The 20,212-nt window shown below is 31.9% G+C and overlaps 1 protein-coding gene and 1 long non-coding RNA gene across 2 annotated transcripts; both read right to left on the bottom strand.

Moving 5' to 3' along the window:
• On the bottom strand, positions 1-11,532 carry LOC143078632 (uncharacterized). The gene is made up of 2 exons (XR_012979240.1): positions 10,781-11,532; positions 1-673 (listed from the first exon to the last, which is right to left on the bottom strand). It is a non-coding gene; the product is annotated as an uncharacterized LOC143078632 (long non-coding RNA).
• A 2,536-nt stretch (positions 11,533-14,068) lies between these two features.
• LOC143078678 (heavy metal-binding protein HIP-like) lies at positions 14,069-17,205 on the bottom strand. The gene is made up of 2 exons (XM_076253610.1): positions 16,952-17,205; positions 14,069-14,639 (listed from the first exon to the last, which is right to left on the bottom strand). Exons 1-2 carry the CDS (start codon positions 17,097-17,099, stop codon positions 14,218-14,220), a joined length of 570 nt encoding a protein of 189 aa, XP_076109725.1. The 5' UTR covers positions 17,100-17,205; the 3' UTR covers positions 14,069-14,217.
• Positions 17,206-20,212: the final 3,007 nt, after the last annotated feature.

Here is a 20,212-nt window from a genome sequence, read left to right on the forward strand (position 1 = left end):
CAAGGTTTAAATTGATTTAATAATAATAAAAAAGAAAAAGAAAAGATCACTCACGGACAAACTAGATACTTCTCCTGCCATGTATCGAGAAGGGTTAAAGTATAAACGTATCGGGTTTTTACTGCACACAAATATAATAATTTATAATGATTTCATTACCAATATTAGCATAGCTTGACAAATTTCAGTTTATGATACAATACGTTTGTTTTCCGTTCACATTATTTCTTTTCACGAAAGAAAATAAAGTGTCAGTCTGATTTGATAAGTATTCCGAGGAATGATGTTTGTGGTCGATTGTCATGACTGTAGATAAAATTATCGCTACTGTGACCAGTCGTTCTGATAAAGGCGTGTTCGTCCTTTTTCATCCGACATATGGCTGTCATGGACGCAGAGGAGTAAGCACCAGAATCGGCATATTTTTCTCCTGTAGACGATATAACTTTGTCTTCTACTAATAGCTCCGTCATTATACATTTTGCATTTATTGTTGATACTGTCCACGAAAACATATATATACCATTTTGTGGAGCCACAAATACACCGTCATTTTTATTTTAGTGGCTTCCTTCGTTGATGACGACAGTCTCGAACACAATCGTAGAATCAATACTAAGAGTTAAGGATCTGCTGGTAATTATTGCATAGAATAATACTGGTTGAGTTTTACCTGTCAAAACAAACAATATAACATGTAATAGGTGCGATATAGGCGAGTGACTTACTTCAAAAGGACGCTTAGTTAACGATTTCAATGCACCCATCTAACACACGGATGTATTATATATCATTCGAAAGCTAATAATCTATACTTTCTGTTTTGCCCGGTCGTAAAAAAATCGTACGGTGCATTTTCTGTTAAACTAGGTCAAAGGTCATGAAAAAACTTGCCAATTTTTGCGATTACTAAACAAAAAGCCATTTTCTTATTCTTGTACCTTAAATTTTTCCAAAAGATCATATGAACTTTATATTACTTGATACATGATTTCTAAATCAAACAAAAAATATGAGCTTACATGCGCAATATTTCCCGAAAATTGAAATTCATCACAAATTCTAAAAAAATGAAAAATTGTTCCAAAAGCAAAATATATCAAGGGGGATTGATATTTATATACTAAAAAAATAGATAAATGTATATGGTTTAGATAAGGAATATTTGTTTTGTAATTTTAAGATGCAATTATTAATTATTGTTCATAGAACAGCCTTCTATTGAAATGTTTGCAGTTGCCAAACAATCTGCCATCTGCAAATAGCAATCATTTGTAATTCTATGTTAAGATAGCACATCGCTTACTGTCAATATCAGGGAGGAGAATGATTTTCCATGATAAAAGAAGGGGGATTAAAAGTTCGAAAGAATATATACGAGCTTATTGAGGTAAAAATATGTTTTTCACAAAGTCAAACCTATTTTCTTTTTGTAATCATTTTTAAATGCAAACATGACCTTGCGACTAAATCGTAGGCAACATTGAAATAAGTAACCTTGGTTAGAAACACTTTGTTGTCTAAAGCGGGATGTAAACGAACTAAATATAATGCTGCTGCTACTTATTTAGTTTAAAATCCTGTTAGACATATCAAATGTGTTTAGAAGTTTAATCTCTTTAATTATTTGAATAAAATATGCTTTGAGTATTTTCAACATAAGCTTTTGAAATACACATACAGGTAATTGTGTATGTATGTATAAGCAGTTGTGAAATAAAATTGAAAAGGTTGAATACCCGTCCTGACCTCATAAGATCATTTGCTGTTTTAGTCAGTGATCGTATTCATGCTGTGCTGCGTTTTTTTTTTACTGTTGTTAGTCTCTTTGACTTTAGTGTATTTGATTCGTGGTTTAAGATATAATTGTCCCTTTGGTATTATTTTACTTTAAGACAGTAACTTGCAGTTATGAAAATCGGCAAAAAATCGCCTCCAAGTTAAGTGAAGAAGATAAGATCAACGTGAAAAAAAAAATATACGCGAAAATAACTTAATTTGCTAACGGTGACATATATATATATATATATAGAACCAAATCGTTATCATGATACTTGAACTACAATGATCTACATTTTTTTAAAAATCTTTTACTACTTGAAGATTGACGAAATATTTCAAAGGGACCTCAAACTCATAATAGGAAAACGAACTGACTAAGCCGGGCAAAATAAACCTGAAATACAAAACCCTACATTTATACGTCATATCATAAATATTTCCAACTTGTTATTGTTTCAGAGAAGCTGAGGCTCAATGAAATCGGTCTCCTCTTTTAGAAGTATAGATATGCAGGTGTTGCTATAATGTTGCTACATAGAAATGATTATTTTATAATTTGGTAATTGGGAGTGTTTTTATGGGTTGATTTATGCTTATCTCTCTTGTCATAAAACTTGTTCTCAACCAACCCTCATCGTCGATTTCAAGCTACGTGATAGAGTAAACTATATCTGTTGAGGCTATTTTTAATTTCAATGGAAAATACGAGTCCAACGTTGTCACAAAGGCACATTAAGTGAGATGACATCATCTATATAGTGGAAAGTGAAGTTTCAAGATCATGGTAGCTTCTTTTCAGTCGTCCTCAGATGCTCTTGCATGATTTCCTCCCCGGATGAAAAATGAACTTGTCATTCAAGCTATTCAAGTAGTCTAGTTTTAACTAGAATCGTTGCGTATTAATGGATTTTTTTTCTTCAAAATATTCTTATTTGATAAATTAATGCATTTAAACAATGAACAACGGTTACGCAATTTAAGTTGGTTGACCGTTATGGAATAACCGTTTCACAAATGTTATCGGATATGTTCCTGACGTCGTAATTAAAAACTACAATCCCCTTCCCTTTCATGAATGTGACCTACCGAATTAGACTATTTACCGGATTTGTTATCTCATTAGCAACACGACGGGTGCCACATGTGGAACAGGATCTGCTTACCCTTCCGGAGCACCTGAGATCACCACTAGTTTTTGGTTGGGTTCGTGTTGTTTATTCTTTAGTTTTTGATGTTGTGTCATGTGTACTATTGTTTGTCTGTTTGTCCTTTTCATTTTTAGCCATGGCGTTGTGAGTTTGTTTTCGATTTATGAGTTTGACTGTCCCACTGGTATCTTCCGTCCCTCTTTTAAGCAATCAAGAAGTCAAGTTTTATTATGTGTTTACTGGTTTTTTAATTCTTTGAAATTTCAATTTTCATCATGTTATTTTTTTATCTATTTTTGTCTATCAATTTTCAATTTCTTTTTTATGGTTCAAATAAAATAAATAAAAGGTCTGGTAGTTACACTGCAGATTGCAATCTCTTAGTTAGTAGTAGTAGTCATTTTCCATTAATAACATCTAACCCTAATGATTTTCAGTTTATTTTTATTCTTAAAAAATCGTCAATCTTTAATTGTGTAAACAAATTACTTAATCATTATTGATTTTCGGCTTATCTGGTTAATCCCTTTGGGAACATAAGTCATTGATTTTTTTATTGATTTTTTGACTTATCTGGTCAATCCCTATGAGCATTCTTGTGGTGTGTGCATCGACGGTGGCGGCTGCGGGCTATTTCCCTTTTGCAGGGGCGGAGGCGGCGGAGGAGGAGGAGGAGGCGGCGGCGACAGGCTATCTTCCTGTAGCGGAGGCGGCGGAGGAGGAGGAGGAGGCGACGGGCTATCTTCTTGTATTGGATGCGGCGGAGGAGGAGAATAAGACAGGCTATCTTCCTGTGGTGGAGAGGCAGAGGCGGTTGAACCGGCGATGGATACAGATCATTGGTCTGTAGATATTGTTGACTAAATCCATGTTTATTTCTATGATGTCGCAACATATTATCTTTTCTTGAAAATCTCAACTCACAAATAGGGCAATTATTTGTATTCATCTTCACACATGCAAGGTTGATGTAAATAAGAAATGGACCGATATTTACGAAATCGAAATGCATTCTGGGAAATAGATAAAGTATAAAAATAATGATTTATGTCTTGTGTACTCTGATATTATTTTCAAATTGCATTATTGGCTAATATTTATGTAGTGATTTATAATCCGAAAATCAATATGATTATATAATTATTTACCCAATAAAAGATTGAGGATTTTTAAGAATAAAAAATCCGAAAATCAATAGGGTTACATGTTATAGATGAAATATATAAGACGCAAAAGTGCTGAAATAATGCATAAATTATGTTTACCAAAGCACAGTAATGATATAATCCGTAAATCAATATGTATTAAATAAATACAAAGGTAACAAAGAAACAGGCCGGTAACAACCGTTGCCGGATAGTTTTTCTGCACGAGTAGTTAGGTGACCTGACTACAAGTGCAGAAAAACTATTCGGCTGGTTGTAACCGGCCTGTTTCTTTTGTTACTTTTGTTTTTTATCTGACTTGTACGACGTTTCAAGTAATAATACTTTAAGCAAGACTAAACATTTGAGAAACTTAGATAGCCATAAAGCAGTAAATGTAAGTTATAGTATAAAAACATTTTTTTTTCATTTCCTTCAACCGAGATTTTTTTTCAAGAAAAAAAATCATGAATCTAATAATTTGATTAAAAAAAGAACCATTTCAAGTAAAAGATAAATGTTGTACACATTTAAGACTTTTTAAAATGCAACTTCGTAAAAAAGTAATATATTAAGGAATATTTTAGTGGTAAGTAAGATAACGTTTGATTTTTATGAATATAACGGAAAGCGGGGAAAGGGGGGGGGGGGGGTAATTCATTTCAAGTTAAAATACACAGGCTGTGATCTTTATTTTTGATGAAAAAATGCAGGATGAGCCATTCAATCCCCCCATTCCCCCTTGGCGCGTTTGTTGCCAAATACATGAATTTAATATGCAGTGGTGGGGGTCCCGGGGGTTGGAACAACCCTTTTTTATACCACCGCAAAATTTGAAAATTTTTTCGTCGTATATTGCTATCACGTTGGCGTCGTCGTCGTCGTCGTCGTCCTGCGTCCGAATACTTTTAGTTTTCGCACTCTTACTTTAGTAAAAGTGAATGGAAATCTATGAAATTTTAACACAAGGTTTATGACCACAAAAGGAAGATTGGTATTGATTTTGGGAGTTTTGGTCCCAACATTTTAGGAATTAGGGGCCAAAAAGGGCCCAAATAAGCATTTTCTTGGTTTTCGCACTATAACTTTAGTTTAAGTTAATAGAAATCTATGAAATTTTGTCACAAGGTTTATGACCAGAAAAGAACGGTTGGGATTGATTTTGGGAGTTTTGGTTTCAACAGTTTAGGAATTAGGGGCCAAAAAAGGGCCCAAATTAGCATTATTCTTGGTTTTCGCACAATAACTTTAGTTTAAGTAAATAGAAATCAATGAAATTTAAACACAATGTTAATGACTACAAAAGGAAGGTTGGTATTGATTTTGGGAGTTTAGGTCCCAACAGTTTAGGAATTAGGGGCCAAAAAGGGACCCAAATAAGCATTTTTCTTGGTTTTCGCACCATAACGTTAGTATAAGTAAATAGAAATCTATGAAATTTAAACACAAGGTTTATGACCATAAAAGGAAGGTTGGTATTGATTTTGGGAGTTTTGGTCACAACAGAATAAGGGGCCCAAAGGGTCCAAAATTAAACTTTGTTTGATTTCATCCAAATTGAATAATTGGGGTTCTTTGAGACCCTTTCCAAAATTAAACTTAGTTTGATTTTGACAAAAAATGAATCAGTTAGGTTCTTTGATATGCTGAATCTAAAAATGTACTTAGTTTCTTGATTATTGGCCCAGTTTTCAAGTTGGTCCAAATCGGGGTCCAAAATTAAACTTTGTTTGATTTCATCAAAAATTGAATAAATGGGGTTCTTTGATATACCAAATCTAACTGTGTATGTAGATTCTTCATTTTTGGTCCTGTTTTCAAATTGGTCTACACTAAAGTCCAAAGGGTCCAAAATTAAACTTAGTCTGATTTTAACAAAAATTGAAATCTTGGGGTTCTTTGATATGCTGAATCCAAAAATGTACTTAGATTTTTTATTATGGGCCCAGTTTTCAAGTTGGTCCAAATCAGGATCTAAAATTATTATATTAAGTATTGTGCAATAGCAAGTCTTTTCAATTGCACAGTATTGCGCAATGGCAAGAAATATCTAATTGCACAATATTGTGAAATAGCAAATTTTTTTTTTAATTAGAGTTATCTTTCTTTGTCCAGAATAGTAAGCAAGAAATATCTAATTGCAAAATATTGTGCAATAGCAAGATTTTTTTTTAATTGGAGTTATCTTTCTTTGTCCAGAATCAACTTAAATCTTTGTTATATACAATATACAATGCATATTCACTTTTTACTACCAACTGATAAATTAAAATAATCTTTACCATTCAGTGATAACAAGCAGTTTTTTTTACATCTTAATATTTTATGATGTATTTAAATGAGTAGTTATTGTTGCAAACTCCATTAGAAATTTTAATTGAGATTAGTTTTGGAATAAGGGAAAGGGGGATGTGATTAAAAAAATTGGGTTCAATTTTTCTCATTTGAAATTTCATAAATAAAAAAGAAAATTTCTTCAAACATTTTTTTGAGAGGATTAATATTCAACAGCATAGTGAATTGCTCTAAGAGAAAACAAAAATTTTAAGTTCATTAGAACACATTCATTCTGTGTCAGAAACCTATGCTGTGTCAACTATTTAATCACAATCCAAATTTAGAGCTGAATCCAGCTTGAATGTTGTGTCCATACTTGCCCCAACCGTTCAGGGTTCAACCTCTGCAGTCATATAAAGCTACGCCCTGCGGAGCATCTGGTTGGAGTTGAGGTCACAACAGTTTATGAATTAGGGGCCAAAAAGGGGCCCAAATAAGCATTATTTTTGCTTTTTGCACCATAACTTTAGTATAAGTAAATAGAAATCTATGAAATTTAAACACAAGGTTTATGACCATAAAAGGAAGGTTGGGTTTGATTTTGGGAGTTTTGGTCCTAACAGTTTAGGAATAAGGGGCCCAAAGGGTCCAAAATTGAACTTTGTGTGATTTCTTCAAAAATTGAATAATTGGGGTTCTTTGATTTGCCGAATCTAACTATGTATGTAGATTCTTAATTTTTGGTCCCGTTTTCAAATTGGTCTACATTAAGGTCCAAAGGGTCCAAAATTAAACTTCCAAATCAGGATTCCATATCAAGTATTGTGCAATAGCAAGAAATTTTCAATTGCACAGTATTGCACAATAGCAAGAAATATCTAATTGCACAATATTGTGCAATAGCAATTAATTTTCAATTGGAGTTATCTTTCTTTGTATAGAATAGTAGTTGATAATATATGTTGGAAATTTGCCAGACATGACTATGATGTCATTTTATATTTTCATTTGCCAATAACTTTATGTAAATAACTTCATTGGAAATTTGCCAATATAAAATGTTGCTGATGAAGCTTTTTTTCCTTATCTTATCTAAAATGTTTTTAGATAATGTATGTTGGACATTTGCCAGACATGACTATGATGTCATTTTCTATTTTTATTTGCCAATAACTTTATGTAAATAACTTCATTGGAAATTTGCCAATATAAAATGTTGCTGATGAAGTTTTTTTTATTGTTTTATACAATAAACAATGTATATTCACTTTTACTACCAACCAATCTTTACCATTCAGTGATAACAAGCACTTTATTTTACATTTTAATATTTTATGATGTATTTAAAAGAGTAGTTATTGTTGCAAACTCCATTAGAAATTTGAATTGATATCAGTTTTGGAAAAAGGGAAACGGGGATGTGAAAAAAGGGAGGGGGGGGGGGTTAATTTTTGTCATTTCAGATTTCATAAATAAAAAGAAAATTTCTTCAAACATTTTTTTGAGAGGATTAATATTCAGCATAGTGAATTGCTCAAAGGCAAAAAAAACTTTTAAGTTCATTAAACCACATTCATTCTGTGTCAGAAACCTATGCTGTGTCAACTATTTAATTTTAGATTTAAAAAGTTTGAAGAAGAAATTTTTAATTGATTTGTAAAATCTTGACATTTGTTTTGTGTAAAAAAAACCCATGTAATGTCAAAAATTTGATCACAATCCAAATTCAGAGCTGTATCACGCTTGAATGTTTTGTCCATACTTGCCCCAACTGTTCAGGGTTCGACCTCTGCGGTCGTATAAAGCTGCGCCCTGCGGAGCACCTGGTTTGAAGATCAATGCATTTAAATGGGGACATAAAGTTGGACCCCCCCTGTTTTGTTCTGGATTTAAACATGGATCCGCCACTGATATAAATTCGATAACAATATAAAGGTATCAAAAGAATGAATTTCCTACTTCATAAGGGAAAAAATATTTATGAAAAAAAATGGATGTCTTAATATTATATATATTCAGGAATATACTTTGATTTTTTTTTAAATTCATGCTCGTCTCTAGATCTGCAAGTGTTGATCGGGATTAAACACGTGTTACTATATGATCCAATCGCAGCTTACCACCCAAAATTGATGACATCAGTTGAATGATTTTCTTCTAGATTTGCTGCTTATTTGGGCGTGTATTACATGAACACTTTTTGTTTATAGGATCAATCGTGCATTGGTGAGTTGATAGGGATTTTATCTTTTGATATTAGATTTGATTTTTATTTACTTATTTCCTGTCTTATTTTTATTGAAATGTTCATGTCAGTATTACCCTTTCTTTACTTTCAACATTGTCCAAAATACTATTCATGTCCATATATTGAAGAAAATATTTATTGACCGAATATTTTGCTTCATAAAGGGGGCGGTATGCTATTTTTTGAGTATATTAACTATTTACTTTTCAACGCCACCACCCAAATGTTTTTGTTTAAATTAGCACCAGGGGCGGATCCAGTCATTTTAAAAAGGGGGGTTCCAACTATAAACTATATGTCCCCATTCAAATGCATTGATCGGCCAACAAGAAAGGGGGTTCCAACCCCCGGAACCCCCCCCCCCCCACCCCTCCCCTCCCCTGGATCCGCCAATGAGCACTATTAACGGTATTTGGAAAATCATAAAATTTGGGATCAAAATATCTATTTTAGGAGAAAACTATACCCCCCACTATTGAAGTTAAATGTCTAATCCCTTAGTGTACTGATGTGAATAGTATTTAACTGGAAATGTTTGGAAAAAGATATTGATGTTAACGTTAATATTTTGTTCAATAAAAATAAAGATAAAATAAGTCGGTGAACCAAAAAGTTCAAATCTAATTGAAAGTAAAAGTGCCCATGAACTCACTGATCATGCACGAGTGATTCTATTCATAAAAAGTGTCCGTGTAACAACTAAAAAGAGTCCATGTATCGTCTAAAAAGAGTCCGTGTAACACCCGTTAATGTACTGTTTTTCTATAGCTCTGCGGGGGGCAAAGTCGTACAACGTTATTTACACGTTTACATGTATGTCCCATAGGGATTGACCAGATACTGTAAGTCAAAAAATCAATAATGACTTATGTTCCCAAAGGGATTAACCAGATAAGCCGAAAAATCAATAATGATTAAGTAATTTGTTTACACAATTAAAGATTGACGATTTTTTAAGAATAAAAATAAACTGAAAATCATTAGGGTAATTAGATGTTATTAATGGAAAATACAATACGCAATAGTTTGAATTGAATTGATTAAGTATTTTGTGGGTGAATGGAGAAATAATAAAATAAATTTTAAAATATCTGATTTAAACAATTAGATTAACTGCATTGGTTAATTATATAAGTAATCAAAATTAATTATTTATTAAGAACACACAAAAATTTCTCAATTATGTTACTAGTTAACAAAATGACCCCTTGACCCATATCGAAAATTTACTCCACCATCCAAGATGGCGGCTTTAACGTTATGCCTTAGGGGGGGGGAGGGAGGAATTACCTGAAGAGACCTGAATGACTACTGATGGCAGTATTTTGGGCAACTGTATGAGTTGTTATGATTTGCTGTTTGATTAGAAGTAAGCATAATTTTAGTAAATTTATGATTTCAAAAACTTCTTTGATAGTTATTACAGGGTTTTACTTAAAGTATTCCGTGATGAGCAGTTGCATCAGAAAGAAAAATTTGGGTTTTCACACTTTTTGTTAACTTTTGCTCGATTTTCAGGAAACATTTGCTATCTATCAAAAACACACTTTAAATATTTAAAAATGCATTTGATTAACGACTGGTAATCTTTTTGCTAAAAGTTTAAATTGTTTGCATATGTGAATTTAGTATATACAAGTCATATTATGCAATCAAGCTAAAATCTTAAAAAATATGCACTTATTCGTCCTTGACCTTTGATCTTGATTTGAAAGAAATAGCACCGTACGATTTTTTTACGACCAGGCAAAACAGATTGTAATAATGTGTAGCTTTCAAATGATGTATAATTTAGCCGTGTGTTAATTGGGTGCATTAAAAATTTAATTTTATGGCTAAAGTCACTCACCTAATAAGATGCCTTTTGACTCTTTAATCCACAAAGCCGTAAACATATGTCAAATATATTCATTTAAAGCTATGCACGAAACTTGCAACAATATTAAAGAGCAATGCAAAGTTTTATCAAACCTATGACAAGAAAACCTGAAAAACGACTTCAATTAAATCTCAATAGTCCAATAATTTTTTTAATGAAGTTAAGTCTCCATTTAACATAAGTCTCCATGTTGTATTTACGTAGTAAAAATTTACGTACTAAAATCCTTTCTCATATTACTTACTAATATACGCTTTTGATTTGACAGCAAAAAAATGCAATAAATGTTTATATAACTTACTTTCATTTTCAAGAGAAGCGATTTTAGTCTCTAGCAGTTCCAATCGGCTTTCAAATAGTAATTCATCCGGTGAGGTTGTGTTTTGTATAGACTTTGTCAATATATGTCGTGTGGCACACAATAATACTAAAACAATTTGCCATTGCATTTCTAAGCCGTTTAAAAAAAACAACAATGAAGACTAACGATACAAATCAAAACAGAGCAAATTAAATCTGATTCACGGATAGTAATTTTAGTATAACGTAAAGTAATGAGAGAATCATGTTTCTTAAGTTGTGTTGATGACCTTGCTCTGACCGAAATAGAAGCAATGAACTAAGGCGACACTCGTATGATATTGCTGCGATACGAAATTCTTTAGCAACAGTACTTAGATAAAGTTTTACGATTATTTAGTACTTTTGTAGATAGATTAATTCTAGTTTCTTGAGTATCTTCTGCTGATGATAAAGATTTATCAAGTAGGAGTTAAGACACGTCTATGCCAAAATTGTTGAAATTGTTATGTCCTTAATCCACGTATGTATACACTTATCGCTACAGTGCGATACATTTTTTATTTTTATTTCCAGAAAGATTTTCAGACATAAAATACTGTGTAAATCCTCTCAAATTTGTAGTCGTGATTTCTGAAATATATGGTTGATTTTTCAGGTTTTTTTAATTTATGAATTTATGAAAATGACGGAATAAAAGTTCCTTAAAATCTCCAAGACTGAAAAAAGAACTGTCGGTTTAGTGTGTCAGTAACTTTGGTGTGTTGTAGTTGTCAATCATATCCACATTAACCGCTTGTGATGAGTACGTGTGTTATTTTTGAGAAACAATAAAACAATTTTCTATAATGATTTACCGTATGGCGTCATTAATCACGGTGGCGACTCAGTGAAAGTGCATTGAACACGTGCATTTGAAATCACCTGAGGCATTGGTAGTCGAACATTCTGGCTTCCTCCCCAAAAAGAAACTGGTCGTCACAAAATATCTAATATCTAAAAGGGCGTTATAAACCAAACATCAATCAATCAATCCAAATTAAACTTAATGGTAATTGTTCCTTTATTAATAATACGGTATTATTTTTAAATCGTTGTTTACTAAAAGGTATGAAGCATATTTAAGTAAAATCAGAGACATAAAAATAAGTATATATGTCTCTGGTAAAATTGATCCTCGTTTTTAGAGAAACGAACTTCTAATTTTTCATATCGGACTACATGTAATATTTTCACTTTATATCGTTGAGACCGTCGTAAATTTCGAAAAGATGCGCTTTGTCAAATTAATTTGCCAGTTGTGTAGAATTATGAACAGGACTTGTATTCGTTTCAATCGAACGTTTGTTTGCATGCAATTGCCTTCCTGTGTCAGATTTGTTACATCATCTGGATAAGACCCAATCTGACCCAGAAGACATATATAAAAAATTAATTGATTTTTGTTTTTTATTGCGCTCTTGGTATTCCTCCTTTTATCAACGTTTTCATAGTTTAAGGTTTTGGTTAACATTTTGTAAAAGTTCTTTGAATAGCGGGTTATTATGAATTTTTGCAAGCATGATCATAACATCTAACATATTTTATACCCTAAACATGTTAAAAGTTTTTTCTGTAAAATGTTCGTTTTATGTAAAACTTTTTTTTCTTTAAAATATTCGTTGTACCAGTATGTAAAACTTTTTTTCTTTAAAATGTTCGTTGTATGTAAAACTTTTTTTCTTTAAAATGTTCGTTGTATTTAAAACTTTTTTTTTTTTCAAATATTCGTTGTATAAATACAAGTCAACCCATTTCGAAGAACAGTAATTAACAATTTTATCGGTACAGATACAGCAATAATTCCGTGTACACATGCAAATTGTCCCCCGTTGTGAAATGAATGAGATTATATTTCAAATTGATGTGATTTTTTTCACGTGCAATTCATTTGCGCCGATTTAAAAAAGTTTCAATCTTTTTACACCGATTGTGGATAAAATTACAGGTGAATTTATTTTTTATTTAACAATATAAACCCCTCCCGTTAGCCAGTTGTACATATGTTATGAACTGTCAATTATAACATGTATATAACTGTTGCCCCCTGTCAATAGATTGTTGTCGTTTTCATCAGGCTCAGAACTGGTAGAGAAAAATCAGTCTAAGTACAGAGTAGAAAGACAAATTAAGTGACACTGGTAAATAGCTATCACATTTTTTCGGGCTACCATTCCTCCCACCCACCCCCGGTTTAAATCGAGGACTGCCTTACGTTTGACATTTCTGAAACTCGTTCTGATGACAAATGTCCTGCATTTTTAGATTACGCAAAGTACTTATACAAATTATGCTTAACTTTACGTTATTCACCTTATTTCTTGGGAGCTGCAGGCGTTGAAAATTATAAGAGTACGAATAACAGTAAAATTCGTTTCGTTTACAAGAAACAGTTCTATTCACAACACCCTAACATATAACTTTATGGGTCTCATCAAGAAATCTTATAACAGAAGAGGTGTTTATACATGTAATGATAAATAAGAAACAACATTCACCTGTATTCTACCTATACATAATTGGCGCAAGTGAAAGAAAAAATCTGCGAAAACGAAATACAGATCGACGCAAATACAAGACGCCGGTGATATTACATTTTTTTTTATAACAGTTTAGCCCAAACTTTCATATCATGAGTATGTTCTACTGAATACTGAATGACCAAAAAACTTTCTACTGTGTACTCAATTAACCTGAGGCACAAAGGTGGTGCTTTCATTATTTCAATGTAAAATTATCTTTTTTTTTATGAAATTTGCATGAATAATTATTAGTGAGTTCTATATACTCTTGCGTATGGTCATTCAGTGTAAGTTTGAAATTGAAGAAATCGAAATATTGCTTTTCGGACCCGTGATTTTCGATTGTTTTTGTCGTTTTTCTGTGATTTTTTTTAGCCTCCTCTGTATTTGTTTACTCTATTTTTTTGCTTTCTAGCGCACATGAAGAACTGTTCGAGCCTTTTAAATTATTGTTATCTTAAGTTTTTCTAGTAGCACATTTCGTGATTATCGATATTACAATCTCATAGGATCTTTTGTCTAACTAACGCTAAAGACAAGTAGCTCACCCGACAACGAACCAATCACCATAAAACCATTGAAATATCAACGTGTTTTATAACTGTATATATGATACCTACATTAATAATGTAAGAAGCGTTTGAAAAATATCATATAATGAATAGTTATAAATTCGTCCACCCTATGCACTGAAAAGGGGGGGGGGGGAATAAAGATAAAAAATGAAAAACATTTTTGATAGTATTTAATGTTACAATTGACAAAATGTGGTTTTTCATATTGAAAGTGCATTTTCAGTCAGAATTTTTTCCACATAAATATTATATATCTGTTTCCATATTTTGTATGAAGTGCATTCATATAAGGATTTCGTGTTTCAATCTGCTTTAATCAACATTCCAAGGAAGGATGTTCGTTGTTGATTGTCATGGCTGTAGATATAATTAGTGCCACTTTGACCAGTTGTTCTGACAAAGGCGTGTTCATCCCTTTTCATCCGACAGAAGGCGGTCATTGACGCAGAGGAACGAGAACCCGAGTCGACATCTCTTACTCCTGTAGACGATATAACCTTCTCTTCTACTACTAACTCCGTCATTAACCAGTTTACATCTCGCGTTGAAACTGTCCAGGAAAACATATAAACACCATCTTGTGGAGCTACAAATACACCGTCATTTTTATTGTAATGGTCGCCTTCGTTTATGACGACAGTTTCGAACACAATCGTAGAATCAGTATTCAGAATGAAGGATCTGCTGTTAATTGTTGCGTAGAATAATACTGGTCGAGTTTTTCCTACAAAAACATACAAAGTAATATTACAATTATTTCCAAAAAATTAGGTTCCTGATTCCTCAATACCACAAAGTCATAAAACTATGTCATAAAATAAATCAAATGCATCATGCATTTGAAATTTTTGTCGAAACAAATCCAAGCTACTTGGCCATGCTAATTTAAAAAGTAGGTACTGATAACAAATGAATTATGTCCTCGGACTTACATGTTTTTTTTTAAAGTTTGGAAGTAAATTTTAACTTTCCTATAATATTGACTGAAATATTGGTCAAAATTATCACAATGATATGATCAAGATAATTTACACCTAAGAACACAGCCAGTTTGAAATATGTACATTGTATTACATAAATTGTAGGTAACAAATATGATTTGAGAAACAAATTCATAGTTCGGAGGTCAACTTTAACAAAATTTAGATAGAGAACAAGTAGTCATTTGACTTTTTTATTTTACATAATTACACCTTATATAAGGATGCCAGATTTTGATTGGTAGGTAGCCAGTAAATTTTTCGCATGTTAAAAATGTTATATATATATATATATATTGTAATTTTCTAAATCAAGGTTAGTATTGTCTTAATCTTGCAATTTTGGTGCAAGATTTTGCTCCGTGATGGAGGAGTCGTTGTGAATTTGAAATAAAGAACAGCAATAAAATCACTGCTCTTCCGAGTCTTTTCAAGTTTATGAAGGGATTTATTCTCCCGAATTAATACGCTATATATCAATCAGCGCCTCTTTTGTATTTTTAACATTTAATTATTAAAGCTAGTTATTTCGTAAATTATCTTAACGACATACTAGTATGTAATACTATTTTTGCCAGAAATTATTATGTAAAATTAATTTTCGTATTAAACGAAACATTATTTATTTTTCTCCAAGACAATAAAATTGCATCAAAATATTCAATTCTGAAGTTGACAATTTGTGAAATAAACTGGTCCAAGGTTAGGGAAGTATCTTAGCGACCACAAACATGTGTGACCCCGTCACATTATTTAGTGCAACGGTTGTCGATTGTTCATGTTTGTCATTGTCGTATTTTGTAAATTGTTTTGTTAACATTTAGTTTTCTCATGATAATTGTTTCACATTTTTTTTATATTGGAGCCCTTAAATAGACAATAATAGTGCATTGACTTGACATATCAACGATATAAGGATGAGGCTTAGAAACGGGGAAATGCGAGGCTGCGCCGAGCTATTTCCCCGTTTCGGGCCGAATCCTTATATCGTTGATATGTCAAGTCAATGCACTATTATTGTCTTTATACTGCAATAAAAAAAAAACATTTTTAACTGTTGTTTAATGCGTTAAGGTTATTTATTTTTAAAATTTAAATATTGGGGGAAATCTCCTTTAAAAAGGCCTCATATCATGCTCGTGGAGAAATATACAACACAATGAAATGTACATTTACCTGTTGATTCCCACACTCGATAGTAAACGAAATCGTTTGAGTATGGACTAAAATATCAACCATAAGCATAAAACAATGATTTATAGGTTGCAAACAAAAAATATTAACAAATGAACTATGTTTTTCCAATAATTGCACAGTCATTCCACGCATCGTTGTATGCATTGGAAACAAGGTCGGGTTGAAGAGGTCGTATGAATAATTAAATATTATTTCGGCAACTTCTATTTAAATATTCATGAGAAAAAGTAATATCGGGTCAGTGACTGTATATGACATAGAAATATACAGTCAACGCATTTTGAGAATTGTCTCTTTTGCAATCCAAACCGCTTCAGCTGATTTTTTTTATATTTTAAGTTTTGCATGATCACACTCCAAAGTTAAAACAACTATTGTCTTTGATTTTTTAAATACAAGTCTAATTCAAAAGAAAGTAGGGGCAGTAAGGCATAAGAAAAAAAGTTTTTGAGAACTATTTCAAATTGACACATAATTTTTGGAAATATTTAAAATCAAGAAATATAAGTTAATTACATAAGAAAGTGATGCTTTGAAGTCACAATTATGTTATAGTAGCATTGTTAAAAAAAAAACCACGAAGAAAATGCAAAATTAAATGCAGTTTCCCATGGTTGATATTTCTATTGTGTAAACATCGTGCGCAGCAAGGAAAAAAAATAAGAGCGCGTTTACTGTAACTTTTTACATGGTCTCGCCAAATATGAAGTTGTTTCTTGCTTTTACACACACTTTTCAAAAGGTAAAAGTCTTTACATTAACTGAACTACATACAGTAAATTATCCTTTTTCATATGACTAACGAAAATGAAATTATTATTGACAGTAAATCCATGCAATACATTAGCTTACCACTTACTTTCATTTTCTAGAGAAGCGATTTTAGTCTCTATTATTTCCAAACGGTTTTCCATTAATTCTTCATCTGACGATGTCGTATTTTGTATTGACTTTGGGAAAATATGTCCCGTAGCACACATCAAAACTAAAATAATTAACCAATTCATTTCTAGTATTTTCAAAGAAATAGCAGTACTGTAAAAGATCAAATTAAAACTAAATCAGTATCAAACGAAAGCCGCATTCCTCGTATCAAAAAATATATTGCAGAGAATCGTTTAAAATACTTTATGTTAATTATTGAAACGATTGCTCTGACCAGAAAAGGAGCTGCGAAGTGATGATGCAGTTATATTATATATCTACGACATAAAATATCTGAAGAGAAAGTAATATTAAGTAGGTCAATACTCTATTTCAAGCTTTAATCAAACTAATCTTCCAAATCAACAGTATAAAGCAACTTTTTATCAACGCAAAATATCTTTACGCACATCTACAGTGAAGACAGCTGAATAATTGTTTTAATGAATGCATCGTTTATTAAAAAGGAATTGCACTTTATAAAGACCAGAGTCTTTAGATTGAAAGAGATCATAGAACATTATCAATGTATCTGTAGATAAAATTAAAAGATTTTTCAGGATCATATTTTCTTCTTTTTTTCGTCTTAAGAATTAAAGACTTCGTAGGAAATCTGCTCCAGCCAGTACAAGTCAGGTACGAAGTTAAAACCTATTGCATAATCAACATTGTATTAAAATATTTTCGTGCACAATCTGTTTAACATTTTATTTGTGCAGCACATACATTTGAAATCGAAGAACTTTCGTTTGAAAAGATAATGTGGAAGTGCATTGTAAAGAGTTGGATGGTCGAAACTGTCACCCGTTTTCATAGGACTAATCAACAGCACGTAATTTGTTTACAACATCCAAAGTAATTTTTTACACTCCACAACAGTTAAATTCCTGTTTTATATGCTTTATTACAAAAGTTAATAAAAAAATAATAGAAGTTAATAAACTAGTTTAAAGCACTGACAGATAAGTTGTAAAACAATTGTTAACTAAAACATTGTAAAGAACATCAAATATTTCAAAGAAGCCTTAATCTGAGATATGGGTATGGTTTGACTGTTTACACAACTATTTACTTTTCTGCGGAGCGCACAGACCTGAATGTAGAAGAATTTAGAAGTTAGAGCTTTGCCCCTTGGAAATATTAAATATATTGGAGATTTTATTGCATTTGCTCTGAAACCTTCATTTCTCTTAAAATATTTATAAAAAGAAATTACGCAAACATCTCAAGTTTTTGATATTTATTGCCCTTGGACAGAGAAAGTATGTGCAACGCGGGGTACATATGAACTCTGTTCTTTTATTCAATATTTGCCTTAGTGACTCGTTTGCTATACCTTTCTCATAATAACTGTGTTTCCAATTGTAAATGAAGTCATGAAAAGCTAAAGAAATAGTGCAGACTTGTCTTGCTGAAATAATTGAGCTTTTAGATAAAAAATAAAATAGTTCATACCTATAGATGATAAAGGTGGATTATAAGTTGCAATAAAATTCAGATAGTCCTTCACGAGGAGGAGATAAACTAGAGGCTACATGAAGCCTGTGTCGCTCACCTGATATATTTGTTTACAATTGATGCATAAAATATTGCAACCATTATACTTTGCTTTAGTTACATAGTTCTAAGCAAAAACCTGCATTTTACCCCTATGTTCTATTTTTAGCCATGTCAGTCATCTTGGTTGGCAGGAGGGGTCATCGGACACATTTTTAAATCTAAATACCCTAATGATGATTCCGGCCAAGTTTGGTTAAATTTGTCTTAGCAGTTTCAGAGGAGAAGATTTTTTTAAAAGAATACAAAAAGTTTACAAACAAATGTTAAAAATTGACTTAAAAGGGCAATAACTCCTTAAGGGCTCAATTGACAATTTTGGTTCTTATAGTTATTTGTAGATCTTATTTTGCTGAACATTATTGCTGTTAAAGTTTAACTTTATCTATAATGATTATTATGGTTTACAATTATCATTGGAGTATCAAGAACAAATGTGTTCGCTGACCCAACACCCAACGAACATGGCCGACGTAGCTAACAATAGAATATAGGGTAAAATGAAAGTTTTAAAATCCACTCCAGATAGAGAAAGTTTGACAGGGACAGAGATGTTCGAAACGAGTTTTACAAATTTCTTTTCCTTTTTTGTCTAGTTTTTCGAAAACTGATCATCACCAGGATGACAATTTTTTTTAATATTTTATTCGTTTTTACATATTTTCTTGAAAACTATAAAAGATAGATAGAAACTTCAAAAGCCACAAATATCAATAAAAAATTTATATCGTCTGTTGACACATTGAAGAAGTTATCACCATAACATTATTATTTTTCCTTTTTTTATCCCGTTTTTTCGCCCATTGGCTTGAACACTGTAATAAAACTGATAAAAAAGAGAAGTCAGCTAACATGTAGATGAATTTATCAATATGTGTCTTCTTAAAGGAGTTATTACCATTATATAACGATTTCAACCTAATTTTGTGTTTTGCCAAACACTATAGAAGATAAACAAGTACTATAAACAGATAAAATGATTATCAATACAGGTGCTACAAAATGAGAGATTTTAGTAGCGAATAATATTCCAGTCTAATATACTGGAGAGTGTCCATTGATGAAGACACAAATAAACCTAGGTGAGCAACACACGATCTTTACCCTCCTAGTTTTGTTTCCCACATCACTTTAGGTGCAGGATAAACCCTAATACTAATTTGACTTGCAATTCATTATTTTATGTGTATCACGCTACATCTCCTTTCAAACACACAGCGTCAGGGTCAAAACAAACAAATAAATTATATAACGGACAAAGAATCTATTAAAGAGATATTAATGCTCGCAAATTTCCGAAAAAATAAATAAAACTAGTATCTCTAGAAGTCTTTCCTGTAAAAGTGATGTTTTCGTTATATACTTTGTACGACCTTTCGTTTGATATACGACAAGAATACCTTCTGAAACTTTTCGCTTTTTACACTTAATGACCTCATCCGCCTACATTTTTGAGATCGGAAGTATGATATATGTAACACAGGGTAGATAAGCTCTCATTTGATATGCGACAACGCCATGTTCTAGAAAGTTTGATTTTTGCACTTTATAACCCTATCGAACTAATTTTTGGTGGTCGGGAATTTGATATTTCAAATGTACACATCATGACCTTTCATGTGATATACAACAATCCTAT

Source organism: Mytilus galloprovincialis, chromosome 1, assembly GCF_965363235.1.
Source record: "Mytilus galloprovincialis chromosome 1, xbMytGall1.hap1.1, whole genome shotgun sequence".
NCBI lineage: Eukaryota > Metazoa > Mollusca > Bivalvia > Mytilida > Mytilidae > Mytilus > Mytilus galloprovincialis.

Excerpts from the sequence above, each read along its gene's own strand:
- LOC143078678 (XM_076253610.1), bottom strand. The coding sequence starts at position 17,099 with ATGAATTGGTTAATTATTTTAGTTTTGATGTGTGCTACGGGACATATT. Across the intron at positions 14,640-16,951 it reads CGCTTCTCTAGAAAATGAAA|GAAAAACTCGACCAGTATTA; the intron begins GTAAGTGGTAAG and ends ATGTTTTTGTAG.